At 34.3% G+C, this 26,140-nt stretch overlaps 5 protein-coding genes across 5 annotated transcripts; 2 read left to right on the top strand and 3 right to left on the bottom strand.

Moving 5' to 3' along the window:
• Positions 1 to 454: 454 nt before the first annotated feature.
• On the bottom strand, positions 455 to 859 carry LOC106623973 (uncharacterized). The gene has a single exon (XM_014243629.2). The coding sequence runs from the start codon at positions 857 to 859 to the stop codon at positions 455 to 457; it is 405 nt and encodes a 134-aa protein (XP_014099104.2).
• Positions 860 to 3,427: 2,568 nt separating this feature from the next.
• Positions 3,428 to 5,024, bottom strand: LOC106624523 (uncharacterized). The gene has a single exon (XM_014244264.3). The coding sequence runs from the start codon at positions 4,851 to 4,853 to the stop codon at positions 4,380 to 4,382; it is 474 nt and encodes a 157-aa protein (XP_014099739.2). The 5' UTR covers positions 4,854 to 5,024; the 3' UTR covers positions 3,428 to 4,379.
• A 5,643-nt stretch (positions 5,025 to 10,667) lies between these two features.
• On the top strand, positions 10,668 to 11,210 carry LOC138857059 (uncharacterized). The gene has a single exon (XM_070108472.1). The coding sequence runs from the start codon at positions 10,668 to 10,670 to the stop codon at positions 11,208 to 11,210; it is 543 nt and encodes a 180-aa protein (XP_069964573.1).
• Positions 11,211 to 11,388: 178 nt separating this feature from the next.
• Positions 11,389 to 12,144, bottom strand: LOC106623963 (uncharacterized). Its single transcript, XM_014243617.2, has one exon. It carries the CDS (start codon positions 12,142 to 12,144, stop codon positions 11,389 to 11,391), a length of 756 nt encoding a protein of 251 aa, XP_014099092.2.
• A 10,944-nt stretch (positions 12,145 to 23,088) lies between these two features.
• LOC106624552 (cold-inducible RNA-binding protein) lies at positions 23,089 to 23,622 on the top strand. The gene has a single exon (XM_014244296.3). The coding sequence runs from the start codon at positions 23,207 to 23,209 to the stop codon at positions 23,516 to 23,518; it is 312 nt and encodes a 103-aa protein (XP_014099771.2). The 5' UTR covers positions 23,089 to 23,206; the 3' UTR covers positions 23,519 to 23,622.
• The last annotated feature ends 2,518 nt before the right edge of the window (positions 23,623 to 26,140 follow it).

Genomic DNA, 26,140 nt, shown 5'->3' with positions numbered 1-26,140 from the left:
CAATGATTTTTCTGGTGAAAAATTCTCCTCAAAAAAAGCTTATGAAAATCGACTGTCCCAATTTGTTTTCCAATACGGACGAGGGTTTATATGTACATTACTTAAATAGGATAATTCCAACTATGTCAAATGAAGCCTTCAATATAATGCAAAAATATTTGATTTCCATTTGATAGACCCATTATTAAAACTAGATTGTGTTCTAATATGAAATCAGATCCATACGTCTAAATCATACCGTTCGACATTATTATCATACCCATTAAGATGAAAATTTCTATTTTTATAACATTTTAAAACAGTATATTTTATATACATATATACATACAAAAATTATTTTACTTATTACTAATTACATACATATGTAAGTCGGGTTTCACTTGGATACTAAATAAGAAGTTTGCACTCAAAACAATTTCAGCTGAAGTCATTGCTGTCTTCTCATACACGCCTTTTACCACATTTTTCCGAAGAATGGTTTAAAGCCGCCACCAAAACCACCGCCGAGGCCCTTCAAACCGCCGAGGCCGCCAAAATCACCAAGACCGCCGAAGCCCTTCAAGCCACCAAGTCCGCCGAGTCCACCCCAACCACCGAATAAATTACCACCTAAGCCATGACCACCACCAAGAAGCAAACCCAAACCGCGCGTAGAACGCGCCTTTCCATCGCTATCCGTGACATCCATCACAGATTGACCGGCATTTTCAATATCCAGTAGGCTTAGGGGCGCCGCTTCAGCTACATCAGCCACCTCCACAATGGGCACTTCCACCACAGCCAGAGGCGCAGCATGGGTTTGACAGGCGAAACTGGCGAAATAGACCACAAGAAGCGCGCAAATTGTTACTGATTTCATTTTGTAGTTTTTTCCAAAGCGTTTGCTTTTGTGTTATATAATATTATTTCACTAAGTTTTATGAGTTCGGGTTGGTTGCGCGCGCTCAAGACCCTGTATCACTTGTGTCGTATGCAGTTTTGTTGCTCAGAAAGTGCGTGACGGCTTTTATATGGCACTTTAGCTGTTCGCAGCCGCCGTAATTTCTGATCAATTACTTTCCTAGATCATTTCCCGGCAAATACTACCTACCGGCAGAAGTACTCAAACATAATACATAAGTACTTAAGTAGATATACAATATATGGTAAATATGCTGTGCCTATTTGCATAGCAGCCGAACTGTCAAACGCTGCAAGCATTTTTATCGATGAAATCCATGTTGCTGGCTGTCGTAGCGAGTCGTGGCACCACGTGTGTTGCGGCCAAACTCGCGCGATAATTACCAAATTAAATATTTGCGGACACACAGGCAGCAAAAATGCTCATTCATTGACGCAGCAAATAAAACTATCACTGTAGCTACTTAAAAATTCCCAGTCCGCCGCTCATTGATCAGATACGCCCGTTTCCAGGGTGTTGGCAATAGACCCAGAATTGCTCAATCGGCTCAGCGTTTGAGTTGCTGATCGAATTGAGTGCAAATGGCGCTTAGTTTTTGAGTGTGTTTCGATATCATTTATTTACTGCTCATTTCACAATCGTGCTAGCGTATTTATTGTTGCTATATTTATGGCGAGTTTCTCGATGGTTAACGCGATTATCAAACTGTTATTCAGCGTTTTATTGTGATTTTCAGGTGAAGTTCATTTTATTTAGTGGCAACTTATTTACTTTGCTAGCCACGCATATTCAATAACATTATTTCTCTTTGTAATAAATTACCGCTCCCTGAGATTTTTCGTTTGAATGGGCACATGTGCACACAGAACTTTTAAATAGTTATTGGTTGATGAAGTACACGTGACCTTGCTCGAATATGTTTTATTGATGAAGTTTACTTATTTGCGGAATTCGCAACGCAATAATTGCGTTTCAAATATTTTATTTTTATACACAGATCTGCAAAAACACGCAGCAACATTTGTCGCAATATGTATGAATTTGTCGCAAAATGTTTGTAATATTTTCATCTGTCTGCAAATTTCTTAGAAAAATATTGCATTTGAAATTAATAATCGTTATTACTACCTTGACTAATTAGTTCCATTGAAATATCTCACTTATTACCATTGAAATCAAATGGACTGTTCGAAGCCAATATATTGTGTATTGTATATAAGGACCAGTGAAAGGTAAAAAAAAACATTGTCATAAATCGTTTCTAGAAATAGGTATATCTTGCCGATCTATCTATGGTGTTAAGTTTATTTCTATTTCATTCAGCATGTGGAATCTAGAATAATATTTTGATCGGTTTTATGCATATTTGGTCGTACATCACATCATATCAAAATAAAACAAGGGCATAAAGTCAACCGAAGATAAGGTGAAATGCAAGTAAACGCTGTCACCCTCCTTTAAAAATATTTGTGCTGGGTTCTATCTCGATATCTTTATTGAAGTCTGGGTCATACATTGTAAACAAAAATGAGCTAATAGGATTAAAAAAAAAAACACAAAAAAGAAGGAAGTACGGAAGTTCATAAGAAGGTTATTTGAATCTTGCAAATCAAATTAAGTTGCTCAATTGTTGAATGGATCAACATGGAAGCTTACTGTAAAAACATTGTTACTAACATTATCCGTTAGGCAGACTTACTTTATTGATAATTGTTAAAAGTCTGGGGTATTTTGTTTATAAGATATGTACTTTAATTATATTAGAGAACGGAACTATAGCGCAGGGTGAAACATAATGGAACTACATAATAGAAACTAGGGTTGTAACCTGTGAACCATTTTGTAACTTTTTAAGAGCCCAGAGAGCGAAGCTATGTCGCGTGGGAAGATTGATCGGCTTTAGTTCTTGCACAGCTGTATTTTATACGCCTTCAAATTAAGATATCGACGTAAAATGCATCAAGTTGTTCCATACGTCAGTCCGAATTGCTGCGAACGGCGCCGAATTGACTCTCCACGGTCTTCGAGTAGACCCTCAGCAACGGCCGCAATATTTTCTTCAATACGTGCTGGACGTGATCAAATCGGTCGAATATTATTCAATAATGAAAGCTGGGTCTCAAGATGGATGACGGTGTTGCGAATAGTGCGCTCAGTAGAGGGTGTATGTTGTCCATAAGTTGAGCGAAGCGCGCGAAACACAGAAAAGGCTATTTAAAAAGTACCTCTACTTGGATCACCCGTTACATACGTATGTGTGAATGTAGTGCGCTCGAAAAAGATTTTGTACATGTTTTTCAATGAAAGCAGTGAACAAAGTGATATCTGAATTATCTCCAAATATTTAAACCAAAATTATTCAGCGTTTATGTAAACGGTGACGATGTGTGTATAAAAAATTGGACAGAACCTTAACGGTATTACTCACAAATAAATGAATTTCTGAGGTAGAATATGATATGCAATAACTTTATTTTAACGTGAATTTTAACTAACTATATCATTAATTTTTATACCATGAAAAAGGTAGATTATATTTGTCTCGATATTTATAACACGAAGAAAAACCTTCGTCGGTGTATCTATAAAAAAATATATTTAAATGGCCAATGATGACGAGCTGAGTCAATTTGACCTTCTGTGCGCCTCTCTGTATATACACGAAGTAGTCCCTCGTTTTAGAGATATCGATCTGAGATATTGTACAGGTCCTTTTCCCCTAATAATTTGACAGGGTTGTCTAAGTATGGTGTAATATTCGATGAAACTACTCAGATCGGATGACTATAACATAGCATATAGCTGCCGTACAAACTGAACGATCAAAATCAAAATAAAGGAATTTTCTAATCCTTTTATGCTATAAAAAATGTACATGTTACACCTGGATATTACAATATTGGTGCATCCGAAGTTAACGTTTTTTTATTGGTTTTCCGTTATTTCGAGGCTTACTATATTCAATGATGAAATAAATATTGGATATGAGTGGAATGTCATGTTGTAATGTCAGTCCAAAAACTTGCATTGCCATTAGAATCAATGTATGTACACCTATTAGCTTCTGGACATATATAGAATTAAATATTAAAAGCTACAATTCAAGTAATTTATAACCTAATGCTCTACCTACATGTGCGAAAAAATGCTTCATAAAATAACCTCCTAAATAAATTATAAAAATAAACAGTAAGAGTCAAAATGTAATAAGTATATACATTTTATGAAGTAAAGTCGTAATTTAATTGACTAAAATTGTTTAAATTAACAAAATTGGTATATATTTTCTAATCAATTTATCAAAAAAATATACTTAAGTTAAGTTTAAATTTTATAATTAAGTTTCAACAATAAATAATTATAATTTTCGATATTAGAATTATTCTTATAACAAACTAACTACCACTTAATTAACACAAAAATTTAATTATCACTACAACACAACTCATACAGAAACACTATCTATTAGGTTAATTATTTAGCGTATGTGATTACGTTTTCTTCTGAATTGCATTTTTGAGCGATTTAAACTCGACTTGCGGTTATTTCTCGACCTGTACTCCGCATGAGCGATTGCATTCCAATCGTTTTCGGCTGCCAACGCGCCACTGCGACGTTCGCCAAAATTACCCGAACTTTCTGCATGATGCTTTTCATCACGCAATATACCGCTTGCTGCGCGATTCGAGTCGATGAAGTGTTGTTGGAATTCGTAAAAGCGATTATTCAATTGGATTTCATTATTTCCACCGGCCGCAGCGGGAAATGTGGCAAACTGTCGGGGGCGACGTATATTATCTTTGACGAAGGCGCGTGACCAAATGACCGGATCCAAGCTGGCGTCATAACGTTCATGATCGGCTTGCCAGGGATATGCCTCAGCCGAAGTGATGTAATTGAAATAAAACACAACAATAAATGTCATAAGCGTGCACTTTAATTCATATGACATCGCTAATTAATGCAAAACGATTGGCAGCGAATTTCGTTAGAAGTTTTGCGAGAACACACGTCAAATTGTTTACGATTTTTAATTTATTTTTGATTTTTGCTTGAAAAATTTGAATCTTGTGCTATTTGGAATAACCTGTGTTTTGAAGAAACCGTGCGCTTACCTTGCGGTTTTGTAGGAAACTATTACATTTCCAACTGCCGGCCAGTATTCTTATACATATTCTCATACAACAGATAACATACGAATGGGTCTGTATGTATGTATGTACTGTGTACCAAGAGAGTTAATGAAAATTCCAGTCTTACTGGCTACAAATGTATTGAAAATAGATTATAAATGTTTATGGATTTCTCCAAAACCCTGCTGTTATATTTACTTTACAGCGCTGTTTGCTTTCATCATGTTCAAACTACCTGCGCGTGCGCATGCGCTGTTCTTTTCTTACACTTATTTTATTGCACCTTAAGGCAGGTAAGTGCCTATACCCGAGCGTGGCGCGCAGTTATTGCGTCGTTAGAACATTTCGATAATCAAATAGTCGTAAATATACCCGATGAGCGACATCTGTGTGCGACACAGTGTTGTGTTTGGAGATTTATGACTTTTCCTATTCGGATTAAGTTATTTAAGCAGTGCGGCAATCTAATCCTTATCCTGCCGCAGACGTACGTTGAAGAGATCATGTAACTGTGATAATATTTTATAGTAAAGCAAAATATTTATGACTTTATATGAATACCCTAGGAGAATAAGTAGTCGAATTCATTCGTTTCATCGCTCAACCATAACACTCGAGTCAAAATCTCGAGTCAAAATCTACATAAATCTACTGCTACCAGGTGTAGTTTTTGTTTTCTAACATATCTGAGAAAAGAAAATTCTTTACATTGCGTTTTTATCACCAACTGTTCTCCATGAGCTTCGCTGACCAGCGGTTGTTGCTGAAACAGTTGAAGTGGTTTCGGTTAGCTGCAATTAGTAACTCAGCAAACCGGTGTCACCAGCCAGCAGACTCATGAGTGTCAAATGGCAGACAAGTTAGTTCGAAATATGACGTCTTTAATGAATTATAGCACGCTCTGTGGCGATGTTAGTTCCGTAGAATGTGATAACTACACTGAAACAAATTGTTGGTACCTTAAGGGGAAAGAATATTTTAACGAAAAGCTATTGTTTTGTTAGGGTCCCAATTGCGGGTAGGGGTTAGAATTTACCCGCGGTAAGGCATGCATGTCGTAAGAGGCGACTAAAAGCCAAAATCACTAAGACTGTTATTTTATTTTGCCTAGAAATGTCAGCATAGTAATGATGTCAGAAATAGTGCTATAATACTCAGCTTGAACTGATATTAGAAACACTTTAAATGAAAAAGCAAATAAAAAGACATTTGAAGTTCAAGCGACAAATGTCACCAGTCATTCAGTAATGGGTAGCTCAACTGGCAGTAGCTTCGGCTACACAGTCTTAGCGGAGACTCAACTCTGGTACCACGGGGAGCAGAATGCCCTTGGACTTCGGTTCAATCTGCTCATTGGGTTCGGCCCCTTGGGGAGTAGCGTGGTGGCTGTGGTTTAAACCTAAATGCTGGAAGAAATGAATTTTGAGTTCAAAAAAAGAAGTTGCACAAGCAAATGGGTTCCGTACCCATTCCTACCAAGATGGTCAGTGTGCCCCTACACACTGGCCACTGGTAACCAAATAAATACTTGCAAATAGCTCGTATTATTTGGGGCGCTGATCAACGCATTGTTTTGATACGATGTGCTTTGGAGCACCGTGAGGTAAGGCCGCCGCCGGCAGGTACTCACGTAAAACACACCGGGCGTTGTTTTGTTAGGGTAACTTTTATTAGTTCAGGAAGTTTATTAGTGAAGGGAAGTTAAAATAATAATTTTGTTTTCTTTTTCATTGTGTATACATATATTTACATTATCAAACAATTTACCATTTATATATGTTAAGTAAAACAGGTTATAGAAATATTATATCTGAAGATCGTCCAATTATTTCGAAATTCTGGCAGTTCTTGGGCGAGTTGATGCACTTTCGGTCTATATATATAAATAGGTATGTCATTATTTCATTATAAGATCTTGCAATAGTAAAACTAAAACACGTGACTAGTGGCAAGCAGAATCAATTATCAGTTCTAGATATCTAAGAACAGTCAATAAGCTAATTTTTATCGTAATGCCTGTATGATAACTCTCTGTTTGAAGTTGCAATTGCCAGAGTAACTTTGCTCAAAAGAGCGTACTGAGAAACTATACGTTCAAATAATGGCAATAGTTTCTCCAGAACAAAATCCGTTGGCCAGACATTAGACATGTGCTATATCTTGAAGAATATATCAGAAAATCGATTATAATTCTATTTCTCGACTTTAAACGACGTTCGACAACACAGATATTGTCTTTATATTGAAAATTGACGGGAGAAAAATGGTTCTGGTATTGAACGAGGATTTGTTAAAGTTACTTTTATCATAAAGTAAACTATCCGCGCAGTTGCATTTTAGCTCATTTGACACCTTTGGTTATCAGTATTAATTTCAATAATGAAATTTTATTTAATTTTACTGTAACAATAAATATTTAGGTACAGCTTATACAAGATAGGAGAAAAAAATATATGGTATAGGAGTATTTATAAACTCAAAAATCGGTTGTTTTTAAGGAAAATAGTGATGTTATTTATTCGTGTTGTTTCTATACCATGAGAAATGATTACAGAGCGTATCCATGGAGCTAATTTAATTGGAGGATTAATAAAAGTATTTAGTAGAGAAAGGAATTAAAAAATCTGCAATTGAAAATATGCAAATCAAATTAAAAACATTAACCATTTTTTTAAGAAATTAGTATATGGGAATAAGAGAGCGAATTAATTATTATTAACTAAGTTACATTCATAGTGAAATCGGCGCAGTCCAAATTTATGCAAATGAAGAAAATTCAAACGTTTTCAAAATATATGGCAAATACCATATAAAAAATTATAATCTCATTCTGCTTATAACAAATTAGTGCCAATAAGGGGCGACACACATTGAAAAAAACCATACACTGAAACTTAACATTTACTCACAAAAATTTAAAAACTCTAAATAAATATGAGTTTGATTTTAAATTTAGAAATTTAGATTTGACGCTTAGATTTAATATTTATCGGTTCCAGGGAATAACTTTTACGACCGACGGAAAGAGCTTCTCATATTTTTTTAGAATATTGTCTTTTATAGTCTACAAACCGAGCTTTTCCTCTTAACGTAAAATTAAACACAAAATTGAAGACAACTGATTTTATGCATTGGTTAAAGTAGAGGAAATTATAGCTTTGATCTGTTTGCTCGAATATTTTTGAAATGAAAAATATAAGTTTGTAAATTTGCATTAGCAACACACTTGTTTCATATATCCTTAAGTGACTTATTAACATACTTTGCGACTTTAGAAAGCACCGCCTGAATTCTATATGGTCTACTTTCTTTCTTAACAACGCATAGGACCGTTTTCTGATATTTATAAGGTGTAGAATTTATTGACTACTTGGAGTACGGCGAAACGGTTATAGAGTTCTTCTACGACTTAAATATTGTGCTTATTTAATGCCGAATTGCAGAAAAAAACACATTTGGCGAGCAAAACAATGTGCTTATCCACTGTGACAAGGCATCTTGGCATAATTTGTGATAAGGATGTCGAATGGTAGTTTGAGGACTAACTCGTTTAATAAACTAATCAGTGTCGGATGGTTACTAAATTGCATCTCTAATAATCCTACAATATAAAACATGTCAATGGTACTGACAAAACTAAATAGAGCGATCAAAATGAGCGATGAAACCTTCCCTCATGATATCGAAAATATAGTCAAGGACAGAAATAAGATGTACCAGAACTTGTGTAAAAAATTCTGCATGAGTTTGAGAAGCAGTAACATACGTAGTAACTATAGAATGATTATAAGCTGCAAAATTACTTAAATTTTAAGAAGAATACGTTAGCAAAAAATTATTTGGATATTAACAATAATTTTACACCCACAAATTTGAAACCTCAGGCAGGGGCAGGGAATCGAATGAACTAAAACGGAATATAAGTGAAGTGGTTCATACAAGTATATACTACGAAGACACTAATTTCGGGTTTTGTGAAAGTCTTTACATATCAGTCAGTGCCGGAAAACTATTTTGCCAATGCTAATCGGCACAACTTTTCGTGACAAGTGTTTTTTCAAATTTATAAATAAAAAAAAAGAAAAAACTTTAACTTCAGCTCAACATAGCTACAATAGCCTTCACAGGTGTACTTTTTATAGCATCAAAGAATATAAAAAGATCTTTATATTGATGCTGCAGCTATATGCTATGGGGATCCGATCTGATCAATATGTTCAGAGATCGGGGAGATGCCTCAAGTAATAATTTATGACTTCTGAAAGATACCTTGTCAATTGAAAAAGTTTTTCATACAAAAACATGATTTTGATCGTCCAGTTTATATGACAGCTTAATGCTACAGTTATCCGATGTCCGCGCTTCCGACAAATGAACAGTTCCTTTGTGAGAAAAGAAGCTCCATTGTAAAATAATTCCAGATCCATATCTCCAAAACTGAGGGACTAACTCGCGTATATAGAGACGGACGGACAAACAGGCGTTCATGGCTAAATCGACTCAGCGCGTACCGCTAATGAATTATATATGGTACGTATGCATACATTTTATAGGATCACCCAAGTTTATTTCTGATTGTTACAAACTTCGTGACAAACTTAATATACCGTGTTCAGGGTATGAAAATCAGTAAGTGACAATAATTGTTCACAAAGGCAATATCGGATCTTACAATACTACTGTGTTTATTTCAGGTCAGAAAGTGCAAAAGATGAGGATGTCCATAGCACGGATTTCGGAGTTGTTTTTTTTCTGCATAAAGTGCTTTATTAAAATCGTAGAACCGTCAGGACAAAACAGGTTGGAACCAATGATAAGAGGTTAAATAGTTCGAGGAATGATGACATTTCTGGCGACACCTTGAATAGACATCAGATGGGACAGAGTATGTGGCAGATATAACGGAAAAATATTTGTGTTTTCTCACGCTCACAAGCTTCCATGAAAAACCGTATAACACATGAGTTCTAAAGCCAAAAGAAGTAGTAGAATCAAAAGATTTGATGCCGTTATGCTAATAAGAGCTCATAAAAATTATTTGTTTTGCGAATAACGTTAAGCTACCCATTTCTAAAAACAAGCACTGGATTAAAAAAATTAAAAACTAGTTTTCCGCTCTGAACGTTAGAATTTTCCCGTTTAAGATGGAATGAATTGTTAAATAACAGTGAAATTTTAAACTGGTTGCTTTGCTAGATGCAAATAATAAGAGCTGAACTCGGCGGGGTGTATATAGCAGGCGTCAGATCATGCAATAAGCATTAATATATGCAATCAACACACGCAACATTGTGTCGCAGTTGTTGTTAAGCAAATTCAGCATTGCCATTGACATTCGCTTTGATGTGGGCTTTGAATTATGTAAGAAAGAGAAAAAATTGGCTAAAACTAGAAAGACAAGAAGTGCAGAAAGCCACAGGCAAATATCATGCTTGCAACATGTTGTTGGTGTATCTATGAGTACATATGTAGGTCAACTGATGCGCCGGTGGTAAATCCTGTTAGGCTGCAGAAGAATTTGGCAGAGTATAAAAGCGCTTGCAACATGCCACAAGGCCAACAGTACGCGCTGCGTCCACATTCGAATCACTTGCAACATATTTTTTTGTTGTTACCACATTCTCGGCTATAAAATGAAGTTTATTTATTTGGTATTTCTGTTGCTGCTTGTTTTAGAAGCGCGTTCAGCTGTCTTCCATCGACGTTACATACGCCAAACAGGACGCTATGGCACCTCAGGTGGTTATCGACCTAATCTCGCCTACAGCAACAGCAATCAGGGCGGCGTCAGCGCTAATGGCGGTGGCTTTAGCACTAGCGGAAATGGCTATGGCAGCGGTAATGTGAAAGTGAGTGGCAACGGCAATGGAAATGTGCGTCTGGCCTATGCACCCGCCGGTAGCGCCATGGCCACGAGGCCATACAGCGGCATTGGTGGCTTCAAGTATGGCGGACGTCCATCGTCGGGCAGTGATTTCATGGTGAATGCGTTAGGCACTGCTGGTGCTGGACCCAGCGGCGCATACTCAGCCAATCATCCGCAGGCAGTATACAAAAATGTGGCCGGCAGCGCTGGACGTCCGCAAGCGAATACGCTTTATCGCGTCGGACCAGGCGGCGCGTTGGCGAGCGCTGGCAGACCAGTAGGCGGTGGTGGTAGCTACCAAAGTGGCTAATATGGTTTTGATGTGTGGTAAATAGGAAAAAGAGTTGTTTTGTAAAAAATATATTATATTTGATTATATATAAATTATTTTGCGTATAAAAGGTTTGAAAATAAAACTAAGGCTTCATAAATAAATTAAATATTATATATAAGTAAATGTTAATTTTCTACGTCGCACTTCGATTCGTCTACAACAGTTGAAAGCCTTGGAAACCCTGTCCATATCCACCCATTTGTCCGAAAACTGGCGACGGGATTGGATATGCTGCACCTAACTGTGGCAGCGGCTGCGAAGCTTGGCCTTGTAGCTGCAATTGTGTTGGTGATGGCACCTGATTGACGTTGCCGTTAACACCTTGCAGATTGGCTATATTCACGAGATTATCCAAACTATTAGCGCCGGCTACCATTGGTCCGAAATTGTTTTGCAATTGAGGTAAACCACCGAACATATAGTTACCGAACATATCAGGTCCATTGAATTGGTAAGGTGGCAAATTGTTACCCACATAGTTGCCTGTGACTGGATAGCTTAAACCAGCGAGATTTCCTAGTTGTAATGTGTTCACACCAGGCATGACACCATTAGGACCAGCGGCTGCGCTGGGCGCACTACCACCAAATGGCAGGCCTATAAGACCAACACCTGGTGCGCCGGAATAACCGCTGCCGCCATAAGCGAGTCCGCCATAACGTGCGTATGGCATGGCGCCGACAACTCCACCGAAACCAGCCAATCCTTGTGGCTGAGTCAAGACCGATGCTCCTTCATTCAGTAACTGTTCACTTAAAGATTTCACCTCCGCTTGTGTTGCACCACCGCTATTGGGTACTTTCGTTTGACGCGTCGTACGCACGTCGGCTGGTTTGGCCTCAACGCCGTGGCTTAGTGTGAAAACACCGATGCAAAGGAGAATGACTGCAATTTTCTGGTTGTGCTGCATGTTGCTTTCTTCAAGGCTGCGTAACGTTCACTGTGCTTAGCTCAGGCGTCGTTTTGGCTATTTATTGTGCTGAAAGATCTCTGGGCTTACATTTCTTTCGAATTTTCGCTTGTAAAACTTTCTTCGAGCCCACTCTTTGCATCAGCTACTGCTAATCCCATTTTATAGAGTGAAACTAAGCTGTTATAAAAGTAAAATGTTTTCTTCCTTTCTTCTGTGTATTCATCGTGCACTTCTTTCTTCCAACCTTACTTAATTAGCTGCTTACGAAGTGTGGCTTACTTGCTTACTCAACGCTTGAAAACGAAAAGTTTTGTAATCGTTTTATAAACAATTCACACCTCACGTCTAATGGCTGCGGCAACAAGGTGCCAATTGATTTGGCCCTCATTTTGTGGGGCATCTCTTTTGGAAACCAAATTTTATTTCCTCCATTGCCGAATAGAGTGGTAATAAATACATTTTTAAGTAGTCAATAAAAATGTTTAACTGCGTAATGGTAATCTTAGTGCTTTTTTTAAGTACTTGGGCTACTATTAAGCAGAACTCTGACGTGTGAGGGTTCTTTACAAAAAAAAAACAAAAAAAAAAAAATTCACTCTAAATTTGAGGTACAAATACATTTTATTATATGAAAACTAAGCATAGACGCAAGTTGAATTAATCTAATTTTCTGACACTGCATTTTATGGCTTTCGTTTGAAAGATGTTGAAAAAACTGCATTTAAAGCTATAATATATAGTATAGTATCTGATTTGCATACCTTATTTCAATTGCAACTGAGACTATAAAAAATAAGAAGGTATACAATCATACTAGGCTTCCGAATCGTATTGTTCTTTCTTCATCTTTGTTATCAGGTGCATAGCAATCTCTATTGCGCTGTCTCTATTGTGTTAACGTAGCTTCAGATTTCAGATATTTTTGATATTTAATACGCCTATTCGTTTTTTAAGCGAGTAGCAACATATCACTCAACTAAGATAATAATTTAACTTTATTTTTATAATAAATATTGAATTTATATAATAGCCTTATAAATGCTCTATATATAGTATAGCTTAATTTGTTTAAAAACAATTATTTAACATATAATATAAGTAATTTCCCTATCTATAACTTGAATTGAAAATAAATTTTAATTAAAGAAGACCTCAGCGTTTAAGTTTACCCAAAATCAGTCTCAACTACCACAATATCGTAGGTCAGTTATTATTTTATTCTTAAGCCAATACCTTATTCCATGATATGCAACAAAGGATAAGGAAAAGTTTGAGTATGAGTAATCATAAACCACGTACGAATTTTTGGTTGTGTTTGTTAGCGAGTTTTGGTTTTTGCAGCTCAGGAGGAGTTGAAAATTAGTTGCTCATGTGTATTGCTTAAATTAATATGGTTATCAGATTGCCAGCCTGCTTTACTAACGCGGATTGAGGTCAATAAAGGGCATTAAAATCTTAAGTTTCCACATGAAATAGTGCAATATACAGTGTGTTCAAAAAATAACGGTTTAGTTTTCCAAAGTGCTACCTACCTATATCTATACTACGATATTGGGAAAAATATTGTAATTATAGAAAACAATGGTTTTGTTACAGCTAACGGTTATTCGACACTTGCTCCAATCTCCCATCTATTGTAGCCTGACATCTTTGATGGCAACTTGCAGTTAAACTTTCCGTGTAATCTACAAGAAGCGATCTCCAGGTATGTTGGAGTAGCCGAATGAAATGTTATAATTACATTAAATGCTTTCTTGATATTTTGGCTTTCAATAAATCGCCAACATTTACTATTGGATTGGCGTCTGGTGACTGTGATGGCCAATCTAAAGTAGAGTCTGCTCCTATGTTTCGGATCATTTTCTTCTTGCAGTATCCAACAATGGTTATTTTTGTCGTTAGACATTGCAGCTGACTTCAGTAAATCCTTTTTATACAATTTTAAATCTAACGGTGTACAGGTTTTCTGTGAAGCACCATAAAACCCCATATCCCCCATAAGCAGAGAAGCATCTATCCTTTTCTTAATCAAAGAGCCCTAAAAGAGTTGAACAATATAAATGTGAGCGCTCGTTTTCCGTGTTTCACGGTATGACATGACACTGTATATTGCTTATCCAAATAACCAAAAATTTGATATCTTCGTCGTAATTATGATAAATAAAAAATATGGTTCAGTATTCCGAGTCAAGTTATATTAGGCATTTAAGTCCCATTAGTTTTGTAATAGTTTGCAAAAAGTAGAAACGATGCATGTCATTTCTTCGGTTTTGTGGACATGTTCATAGTCCGATTTCATTCATTTGCAATGACAATTGACTAGGAAACGTTCATTTGAAGTTTACTGATATTACCATTGTTTACAGCACAAACCTATATATTATATATAAATTTTGAATGAAAAATTTATTATGTGCCATGTTAATGTTTCTATATACATATGTACAATATATAAAAAATGATTTTGAAAACGTTCATATTCTTCCATGCATATGTAATATATATGCTAGTAAAATTTGTTTAAAAAAACGCTCCTAAAACTGTACAAGCTTAATGTGGTTATTATCATATCGGTTTTGTAGGCAGCCTAAAAGTATGCTACAGTAGAAAACGTGTCTTTTGTACTTCCGCTCATTGTCCGTGCATGCACTGTTCGCTTCATTAATTAGTTGAATTTATTTTAAATGCTACTGCTGATTTTTAAGTAGAAAATTGCTTCATAGGAAATTACTGAAATAAACTTCAGCTGTAAGTAATAATCGACCAATCTTTTAAGAAAATGATAAAAAAACCGTAATTTGAAATTAATTCATTCATTTAGGTAGACATATAGTACATACTTATGTAAACCACTCATACAAAAATACAATTCTGAATTAGCTTTTTTTCTTATAATCTACAAACAAATTAAATAATATATAATAAATTTGCTAGAATCTTTCCTCGTCATCAATACTCATCTCATGAGAATTTCTGAAGTAATGGCAAGTTTGTGTCTTAAGTCTTTAGTACATGTCTTATTATTTAATTTTAAATATGCATGTGGCATGCAATTTTTTCTCAGCTATGTTTGCAATAATAATTTATTTATTAAATTCTAATTACTAATTTATTTCCAGTTTTAGTCGAATTAATATTATGAGTTCACCGAGTGGAAATAAATGCGTGCGCACAATATTGTTTGTGATAAGAGGAACTAGCGGACGATTTTTACATGAGATTTGGCACAAAGCACAAAATCAATACAATCCTAAATAAAATAATTTAATTTAATATGTTCCCAAATAAAATTTCGTGGTATTTTAAATATTAAATAGTATTTTTTTTAACACTTTTGGTGTGAAATATTTATTATTGAGTTTTTTAAAGGATATATAATAAAAATCTGCATTGCAGAAAAAAATATTTTATTAGTCAACATACTTATCCTTGTTATCTTCCTACGTCAGTTCTTCCTATTTCTTAACTAAGTCACTGGCTGATTAATGGCTATAATAATTACCCAACGATTAATCTCTTCACTCCCAACCGACGCGAGGGCGCAATTCGCGTGTGTGTGGAATTGGCAGAGTCATGACAGGCAATAGAGTTTTTAGAAAGAGCTAAAATTTAAAATCACGTTGTAATAAATTGTTACGGTTTTATTTATTAAGAGAAAGCAATATAGCCTTTCAAATGTTTAAAAGTATTTCAGATAAATCAAATGTGCAGGAATCATAATTAAAGTCGTGACATATGCGGCGGAAAGGTTTGTTAAGTTTGAAATTTGGTCTACAAGTTGTAACAGTCCAACCTGGCTCCAAAAACGAGCCGGAATATCTACCTTTTTATTTCCTAGGGTTCCATACTAGAAAGGGTTAATTAAAGTTGTAAAAAGAGCACAACATACGGATCTCTAAATTTTTTTACCCAGCGTTTAACAAAATTATGTACACATTTTGCTTTCCTAACCATGGCATCAATATAAAGACTAAAATTTAGCTTAGGGTTCATAGTAACTCCTAAACCAACAAATTTAAAAAGTGCTATAGAGCACAGTTTTGTTTGAGCATCTGGTCGCAAAACATGATATAAAAGAAGAAAGGATTGTGTGGTTTTATGAAACCACAGAAAGAGTGATACTTTTTTCACATTATAGACATTTAGCTAAAAATCGCTTCTTCAATCTTAATTTTATACTTGGAAAATGGGAATGATAATGGGAAATGATAAAAGTACTTAACAATTATTTAGATGATATACACTTAATAAAAAGTTTCACTTTAAAAACTGATATATTTTTTAATATTTTTTAACCGTTAAATAATTTTGACCCGTTTTTCACTTATTTTCAATCATTCTATTATCAATGTCATCTTCATCATGAGTTTCACAGTTAATAAATGTAGCCAATATTTTGTGGTAACTAAACAAAAAAATAGCAGAATTGAGCATTTTCACTGTTAAATGAGAAAACTAATGCTAATTCCAGTTTATTTACAATGCGCAAACAACTCTGCATATAATTAATAGATAATCTGTAAATATTTGGTATCACAGGACATAAGTATATAGTACATATCTATGTTCAAATTTCTTTTGAAATATTATTTTCATTAAAAGTTTTGATAACATATATATGTATATAATATTGTGTGCATGTAAAAAAATATGAAAAAACGCATAATGTTTGTATATCTGTCTACATGCAACATATGTACACTAATTGCTTGATGAGAAGTCTCCATTGACACGGACAACCAATTGCCGAAGCTCACGCTCTTTGCTTTCATATCAAAGAGCCAGTGTGTCGAAGGACTGATCCGACGACAAAGCATCACAACATTGTGTTTTCGGGCTGTGTCGAAAAAAACAAACGAACGATGGCCGATTGTCAGCGCTTCCATTGTCGCTCTAACAGCTTTGCCAATAAACCATCGTAAATATGTATGTCTTTGTATTGTGGTTTTTGTAGAACAATGTTTGTAAATTTTGCGGGTTATAATATCTACATGTGTACGTATATGTGTATGTAGGTTTAATAAAAGTTGCACTTTAAAAATTAGTTAATTAATATCAAAATATCACATGAATAGAATTTTCGCCAAACCCTTTGTATTTGAAATTTCCGAGTGCTATCAAAACTGTTTGCATGTGAAGGACGACCGACTTACTCGTCTATTAGAAAATTAACTTAAATAAAACAAGTAAGGAAGGGCTATGTTCGGATGTAACCGAACATTTTATACTGTCGCAAAGTCAAATGGTATACTCGTTTGAGAAAAAAAAAATTAATACTCACTGACTCAAATATTCGGCATAAAACTGGTTAGAATAACGAAAAGCATTATAAGTAGTATATGAAAGTTGGGGGTAGTATTAACTCGATTTTATTAATTTTCGCCAATACCACATACTACTAACATGGCTTAGGGCTAGGTAAAATTTCCACCTGATTTGATCATGATTGAGAAAAACAATTTGATCATGATTGAGAAAAACATACTCTCTCAGTTTCATTGAGATAACTCACATATTGGCCTATGTATGCAGTATAAAATCACCCGGAAGTTCAAAAATCTTTATGTTTGGTATATGAGGGCTATAGGAAGCATTGATCCCATTCAACCCATTTTTGACACAAAAAAATACTATTATTGAGAGTTTTATTATATGAATTTCAATTACACATATATTTTACATATCGACCGATATTTTCGGTAAAAAGTCAACTATAGGCACTGGGGTCCACATATTCAGTATCTAGGAGCTTGAACAGTTTTGGTTTGGATTAGACAATTTTTGATCACACGGTGGCATACCTTAAACGCATTATTCACGCAAAGCTTTACGTCCATTTTCGCACTATAACATAGAAATATGAAAATAATATTATGTGCGAATTTGGTTGAAATCGGTTAAGCAAATCCCAAGATATGGGTTTTCACCTAAAAGTGGGCGTGGCCACGCCTGCTAACTAATTTCATCTCATACAATTTTAGAGATACAATTTAATGTCCCTGCCGTGTTTAGTGCTTGATTTATTGCGCTTTCAGTAGTTTTTAACAGAACCGTTATATGGGGAGTGGGCAGGGTTTTGACCCGATTTTCACACTGTCGATAGAGGTGCTAAAAACATTTGTTCTCAGTGAATTTTGTTATTATAGTGTGAGTGGTTTCGGAGATACGTACGTACATTAAAACTATTAGGAGGCGGGGCCACGCCAAATTTTTAAAAATTTCTAAACTTCGGATGCCCCTCTCTAATGTGATTCTGTATACCAAATAACAGTTTTGTGTCTTATTGAGGGTCTTAGTCATGGCAATGTATTTGCTTTTGATTAATGGCGTTTTGTGGGCGTGGCAGTGGTCCAATAACGCCCATCTGCAATACCAACCGTTTTACTATACCAAGAAACACGTGTACCAAGTTTCATGAAGATATCTCAATTTTTACTCAAGCTTGCACGGACGGACGGACAGACGGACGGATGGACAGACAGTCACCCGGATTTCCACTCGTCTCTTCATCCTGATCATTTGTATATATATAACCATATATCTAACTTGATTAGTTTTAGGTGATACAAACAACCGTTATGTGAACAAAACTATTATACTCCATAGCAGCATGTTGCGAGAGTATAAAAATGTTATAAAACATATGTGTACAACTAAGCAAGGTATAAATTTATATTCGAAATTTTAGAAATGTTACAGTCATCTAGCAGCCGGACCCATGTAAGAGGAATGCACACGTGGCTACTAGCGGTCAAGGACCCTCCAGTCGTATTAATGATTTATGATTGCATTGTTCAATACCTCGTTATCTAGATTTTTATTATTTATTTTATTATATAGTTTTACGAACAGTAAATCATCCCAGTAAAAGGCTTAAGTAAAAACATTTGTATTTAATTGTTATCCCATAATTTTTTATTGTTATTGGCTCTGCTTAATTAAATTTCAATTTCTATGCACCTCAAAATTAATTGTTAATTCAGTCGGCATATGAAAGCATCTAAGCATTTAACTGCGAAGCAGAAATTTGCTAATCGTTTTACATGCTGAATTTTTTATTTAGATTTCATTAGTCACAAAACATGCGCTATTGCTGTCTACTTATAAGGAGAATCATGTTATTAAAATTGCAAACATTTTTTTATGAGTTTAATTGTAAGAAAAATATTATTAGACTTAAAAATAAAATAGAAATAAATTAGAGATAACTTTTTATCTGCTGAGCGTACTTAATCCGTATTTAAACGACTTTTCAAAATTATACGTGTACAGGGTACGCCATTTATTATGTTGGTATGAAATTATTGAGGTATTTATATTGCATTAAAATTAAGGTGTTTTCCAATAAAAGTGATATGATTTGCTTTCAAAAAAAGCACACTAATTGTTAAGGAAATTCACATGTCTTTTTTTTTAATATGAAGTACAATCAATACAATTAAGTTCTGAATATAACAGCATTTAAACGGCCTTCGGCCATCAGCATTTAGACGTTCCTTCGCAGGAACGAATTCGATGAACCCAATATTCGAATACTTTTTCCACTAAATCAATATTGATTTCTAAAGCTTAAGGTCTGAATTTTTGCTAAAGACTAATGACTTCAAATAACCTAACAAGAAGTAGCTTAATAGTGTTAAATCACAATTTCATGGAGGCCATTCAATGACACAATTTCTTGAAACTATCGAATCTCAAACTTTTCTCGCAATAATAATAAAGAATTACAGACCGATTCAGGTGAATATAATGGTTGTTCATGAATAATTTGTTGATTTTCTTCGCACCAGAATCGATCGTTTTTTTTATTTACCGCACCACTAAGATGAAACTAAGCCTTATCGAAGAAGATGATTTTCTGAAAAAAATCGTCATCATTTTCAAGTTGGTCCAAGGCAAAATCAGCAAATTCACGACGTTCAAATCCTTTCTCAAAATCCTCCAGGATGTGGTTTGAGAAAGTTCCAATTCTTGCGAACGTCTTGGAATCGACTAATTGCGATTTTCAGCAACACTTGCCTGAACTGCAGCCATATTTTCGTTGCTTCGAAAGGAAAATCTACGCTCGAAATTTTCAATAATTCGACGAATAGCGAGCACAGGTAGACGATTATAAAACGGATGACCATAAAATGGTAAAAGCACACGAAAAGTTGAATTTGGAGAAAGATAATTTTTATAATAAAATAGAAAATTGAACATAATGAAATTATAAACATTACTGAATACAATGAAAAAAATGAACTAGTTATCTACATATTTTTCATAACTCTTCGACCTCTGGAATGTTCCGAGAATTCCTGGCATAAACGTTGCTTTTTAAAAACCTACAAAAGGAAGTCACGAGTAGCCAAATCTGTAGACCTCGTTAGCCGATCAATGTCATCTCTTTGTGATATCAGACATACTGCGAATTTTTGTTGAAGAAGCGGAATAGTTTGAATCTCAATGTCACGTGATGCGTCATCTTATTGAAGTGAGTAATGATTTCCATCGCCTATTTCGGTTGGTTAGCGCAAGTCACTTTTTAATCATTCAAAATAGTCTTACTAGTAGAACCAACCGCGCATTGCTGTGACTAATATATGGTATACATTAAATACTATTATAGTCAACTATCCAATACAGTGAAAATATAACTTGAAAAGAAGTGAACACGATTGTACTTGAGGTTTAATTTTGAAAAAATTTGGTACAAATGTTTATCAATAGAAAAAATAATGAATTTTTCATTTGTCATTTTACTCAAAACCATAATTATTATTATTTTTATACTCTTGCAACATGTTGCTACAGCAAGTATAATAGTTTTGTTTACCTAACGGTTGTTTGTATTACCTAAAACGAATGAAGGTAGCTATAGGGTTTTGTATATATAACTGAACACTATAAAAAGATGAGTTGAAACCAATGTGACTGTCTGTAAAGTAAAAACTGAGATATCTTGATGAAACTTCTTACACATATTTTTGGACATAATGAAAAGGTTGGTGTTGCAGATGTAATTGGAGCGCTGTTACGCTATTAATCGAAAACCTGTAACCTTGTATAATTAAGCTCCACACTAAGATACAAGTAGTACAACGTATTGCACTAGGCAGGGACATTTGTGGTTTAGAAAAGTTTGAAGCGTAATTGGTTTAATGTAGACATATATCTGCCAAACCCTGAAGTTAAATCAATTAAATTAAATTAAATTTGCTGAGAAGGAATATTTTTAGCATTCCTTTATACGCTGTGAAAATGAGTAAAATCAGATAATAACCACGCCCACACCCTATATTAATTGAACTACTAAAAGTGTAATAACTCACTGAAGAAACGCGCCACAAGCATTCAATTTTACAACCAAGATTGTAGGGATTATATGAGCTGCTATAAAACTGAACAATGGGCTTGGCTCCGCCCACATTTAGGAGAAATCTTACAGCTAAGGAGCTATTTGATCGATTTGAACCAATTTCGGTGTGTAAAATGTAATGTTAAATCAAACAGCAATGAAGTTATCAGAATAATATTTTTGCACAAATAGTGCCCTCAAGGTTTTTCACAGATACGCCGAATTGTTGAAATCGGAATATAACTTTTCAAGGACTGTTGACTGGCTGTTTTTTTTACCGAACATATCGGTCAATCTAGAATGTTTAAAATAAAGTCGATACTTCCCTCATCCCCCTTTTATAATACATAAAAATGTTCGAACTTCCGGTTAACTTTATACCACATCTATCGGTCATTCTTAATGAATTCAAAAGTATTAAAGAAAGAGTAACTTTTTTAAACCAGTGTATTCTCAGGGAAATATTTTCCATAGTTTAATATAAAGTTTTGCAAACATCTGAAGGAATTTACCCTTCTTCGGTCCTTGCAATTTGCAAGAGTATGAAATGTTCGGTTACATCCGAGCTTCACTTCTTTACTAGATCTTTTTTAGTTTTTAACATGTGTTTTGTTTAGAAAAAATCTTTTTTATTGTTTTTAATTTACTTTTATTATAATTGACTATCCTATCTTTTAAGTTAAATCAAACTATAGTTTAAAAGTTGGGAGTATTCGAATGAATATTATGTTTCCCAAACATGCCTATTTTGACAATTTTTTTTTTATTTGATCCATGGTTAATACCCAGTTGAGATTTTCAAAATATCTGCAACCAACCCAAATTTAGTCAATATACAAATAGTGTCATAAAAGTGGCTGCAGCCTGTATGCACTTCGAAAACAATTAAATTTTTTGCGCATATATTATATATCGAATAATTTGCTAGTAATCATTATTAACAATTACTACTAAAACTAGTAGTACAACAACAAGTGAGTGAGTTAATTCATTATAATGTGTCACCCTGAGCGCAACTTAAAGGAAAACCCCACAAATATGCTGTCGTGTTCGCATTGACCAATTCTCAGAAATCACTGAGGCGTTCAAGTGTGCCACATGTCATTTGTATTACATAGAGAATTATTAAGTAATATACTGATCGATTTCATTCATTAACAGACGTCAATTCAATGCAATGCAGAAAACGCATGAGTTGTGTTGTTGACTTGGTCAGGTGATAGCGGAGATGCATCACAAAATGAGAGCGTGCAAATCCGAGTCGTCGCAAATGAGAAGATGACACCCGCTTAGCAGGGGTGTTTGCAGTAAACAACAGCCGCCCCCAAATCAAGTAGTTGTTTTCGTCGTTTGAGTTATTGTTGTTGCATGACATGACAGTCTGTAAATTGCTAGGCGCATCTGATTACTTTTGCTTGTTCAATTTCAATTTCTAGACTTGTATATTTTCTCTATTTTTATAGAACAGCAATCACGTTCGCGATTTCATTCCAAGTAATGTACAACATTTCGCTGATTATTTATATCATTTAGTTTAGTAAAATGATTTGTAATCGTACATGCACAGCTACTATACAATGTTGACAAAAATCAACTATAATTTTAGTATATAAAAGCAAAGCGATATTCAGATTATAATCAAAACGTTTGCAACTCTTCTAGAGGAACTTTCTTAACAAATACTCAGGACCTTTCTTAAAATAAAATCATTCAGTGAAAATGCGTGCCTTTAGCGTTTGCTTAGTATTGGTGCTGTTCGTGGCAATGCTGGTCAGCGCCAACGGTAATCCCATTGGCGATGACGGTGTACTCACTTTTGAGGCAGCCGATCAACCGTTAAATTTATTCGATGTCGACGCGCAGCAAGGACATGAGAACGAAGGCGATCGCTTGGCGCGGGGCTATCGTGGTGGTTATCGTGGCGGTTATGGTGGATATCGTGGTGGATATGGTGGTGGATATGGTGGATACCGTGGTGGATATGGTGGATACGGTGGATATGGCGGTCATCGGGGTCGTTATTATGGTTAAAATGACGATACGAATAACGAATATATATCTTTAATTTGAATTGTGAAATTAAAAATGTGATTTACTAAGCTAAAAAAATAAAAACAAACACAATATTGCCATAATTTGTTGTGTTTTCTGTTAAAAATAAAGTTTTATTAAACTTCAACTTAGCTTATCCTATATTAAATTAAAGTTCATATATCTTTAAGAAGACCAAAGATTTCATTTGAAAAAATCATAACTGTATTAATACAAGTATAACTGAGTGTTGTGTGTCAGAGAAAACATCTATAATTTTGAAATGTTATTAAATGGTTAAAATAAAGCCAAAAGTGTGAAGCCAAAAAATTTCAAATATATTTCTAAATAATTAACTCATGAACTTTACTACCATAACCCATCGTTGGTAAATAACAAACTTATTCAAAGTATATATAAAATATTAAATCAAGTTCTGATGAGTTTTGTACAAGGTTTTCTATGATATATAGGTAGATTTACAACTTCGTATCTAATTAACGACCAATGAAAAAATACCATAAAATATTCAAAATGTATTCGAGACTAAGGTAAGTCTCAGGGACAGTGTCTCAAATCATCATGTCGCTCACAGAAAAATTGAATTTGGGAAAAATCTGACCAACAATGCTTCATTATAACCTGTACAGGGTACATTTAGTTTGCCACGATGTTTGTAACACTCAAAATAAAACGCCGGAGACCATGTAAAGTATATATGTATGAATATAAATGATTAGTGCGACGAGCTAAATCTGTCTGCCTGTGTATCCGTCTGTATATATGCGAACAAGTCCCTCAGTTTTTGAGATATGAATCTGAAATTTGGCAAATGTCCTCTTTTCAACAAGGAGCTGCTCATTTCGAGATGGTAAAGCATCAGAGCCTTTGACTGAAAAATATAGATGACTTAATAAAATAAATCGCAAGCTCCATTTTCTTTTTAATATTGCGAATTTCGGACTAATTGAATATAATTTGAATCATTCAGAAAAGTACCCTCAAAGACTGACTGACCCGATATCCAATATGGACGGATTTACTCTCCTAACCCGGTGTGTAACGATTATGTAAAGTCCTAAATTCGGTTGAATTTAATATCGGTATGTTGGATATAAAGTGAATTACTTATACCTTTGCATTATATTATATAATGTTTGGGTTGACTCGATTTTAATCATCTCTTAATTGTACTTAAATTTATTTTATATTGACTATTACTAATTTAAAACTTCAACAATGAGTTTTATAATAATCATTTTCACACAGTATTCGTATTAAGGACGATTCCTCAGATACTCAAACTCCATAAACTTGGTACTCTTTTTTTAGATGTTGAGCCTTTCGTTTCGAGTCTCACTTACCCAGCATAGAATGGCAACACTATTACAATATTAAATTAAAAATAAGCATTTAATGTGGTAGCTCAAAATTTAAAAAAAGTATACCCTATTATCCGCAAATTACAAAAGGGCTCCGATTACTATTTTTATAGTACTCTAACAAAAAGTTTAACTTTAGGCTAGCAAACCATATAAAATAAATATTTTTAAGAGTGTGTTTTAAAATTTGTTTGTTTTCTGATTGAGACTCTTTGCTTATAAACTATAATTCACTGTTATTTATATTAAAGCTATAACAATAGGAGATCAATCCTTTTGTGCCTATTTTCACTGAAAATTGGTTTCTTTGTTTATTTTTAGTATTATAAAAAAGTTCGGAACTTATATAAGCAATAAAAAGAAGTCTCTATTACGTATTCGATGCAACTTTCGTTTTGTAATTCATTCATAAACAAATCCGAAATAATATCGACCTATTTTAATAGACTGAACAAAAGACTTCAGACACAAACCCTTAGGAAGCATAAACGATAACCATATGTAGTAATAAACAAATATTTTCCATACTTATACCGAAAGTTGATACAAAATAATTACTATATTCACATTGATTTTTAACTTCAAACTTACCTGATTTTTATAGTAAATATTGCAAATAAGACCATAAAACGTCTACAATTTTTTTGTCTAAATCAATTATCAGTTTCCTGGGGAAAGTTAACATATTTTTATCTCGTCAAAATTTAAGTAATTATTTAACTAGTTTTCAGTAACACCATAAAATGGAATCAGGTGCTTTTAAATTCATGACTATAATATAGAAAAGGAAAGCGAAATGCGCAAAATTTCGTATTGCGTTAAATGTTGTAAAAGCAGCTATAATTAGCTTTTATATTATTTTTATCTTTCTCCTCTCCTTTTCTTAATTTTCTTTTTCAAAGTTTTTGGTTTTTGATTAACCTTCTTAATCTTTAAGCTGTATTTTTATTTATGCAGCTTCATGTCGTTGTGTGATTTCTCATTTCCATATTTAGCAACTTTAGCACATAAATAAGTATTCTGGGTCGCAAGGATTTTCTGTTTTAGACAATTGTACTTCTGGTTGTTGGTAAAATCTCTAATTTATCGTTGATCGTTAATAAAAAATAAAATAATCTCAGATATACCTATATATTCGGCTGCACCGAAGCAATAGTACCTTTCACAAATAAACAATTTTCCATACAAGAACTTGATTTTGATAATTCAGTTTGTATGGAAGCAATATGGTCTAGAGAGC

This window comes from Bactrocera oleae, chromosome 4 (assembly GCF_042242935.1).
Source record: "Bactrocera oleae isolate idBacOlea1 chromosome 4, idBacOlea1, whole genome shotgun sequence".
Taxonomy (NCBI): Eukaryota; Metazoa; Arthropoda; class Insecta; order Diptera; family Tephritidae; genus Bactrocera; species Bactrocera oleae.
The sequence above is the reverse complement of the archived record's forward strand: the minus strand, read 5'-3'. Positions and strand labels throughout refer to the sequence as shown.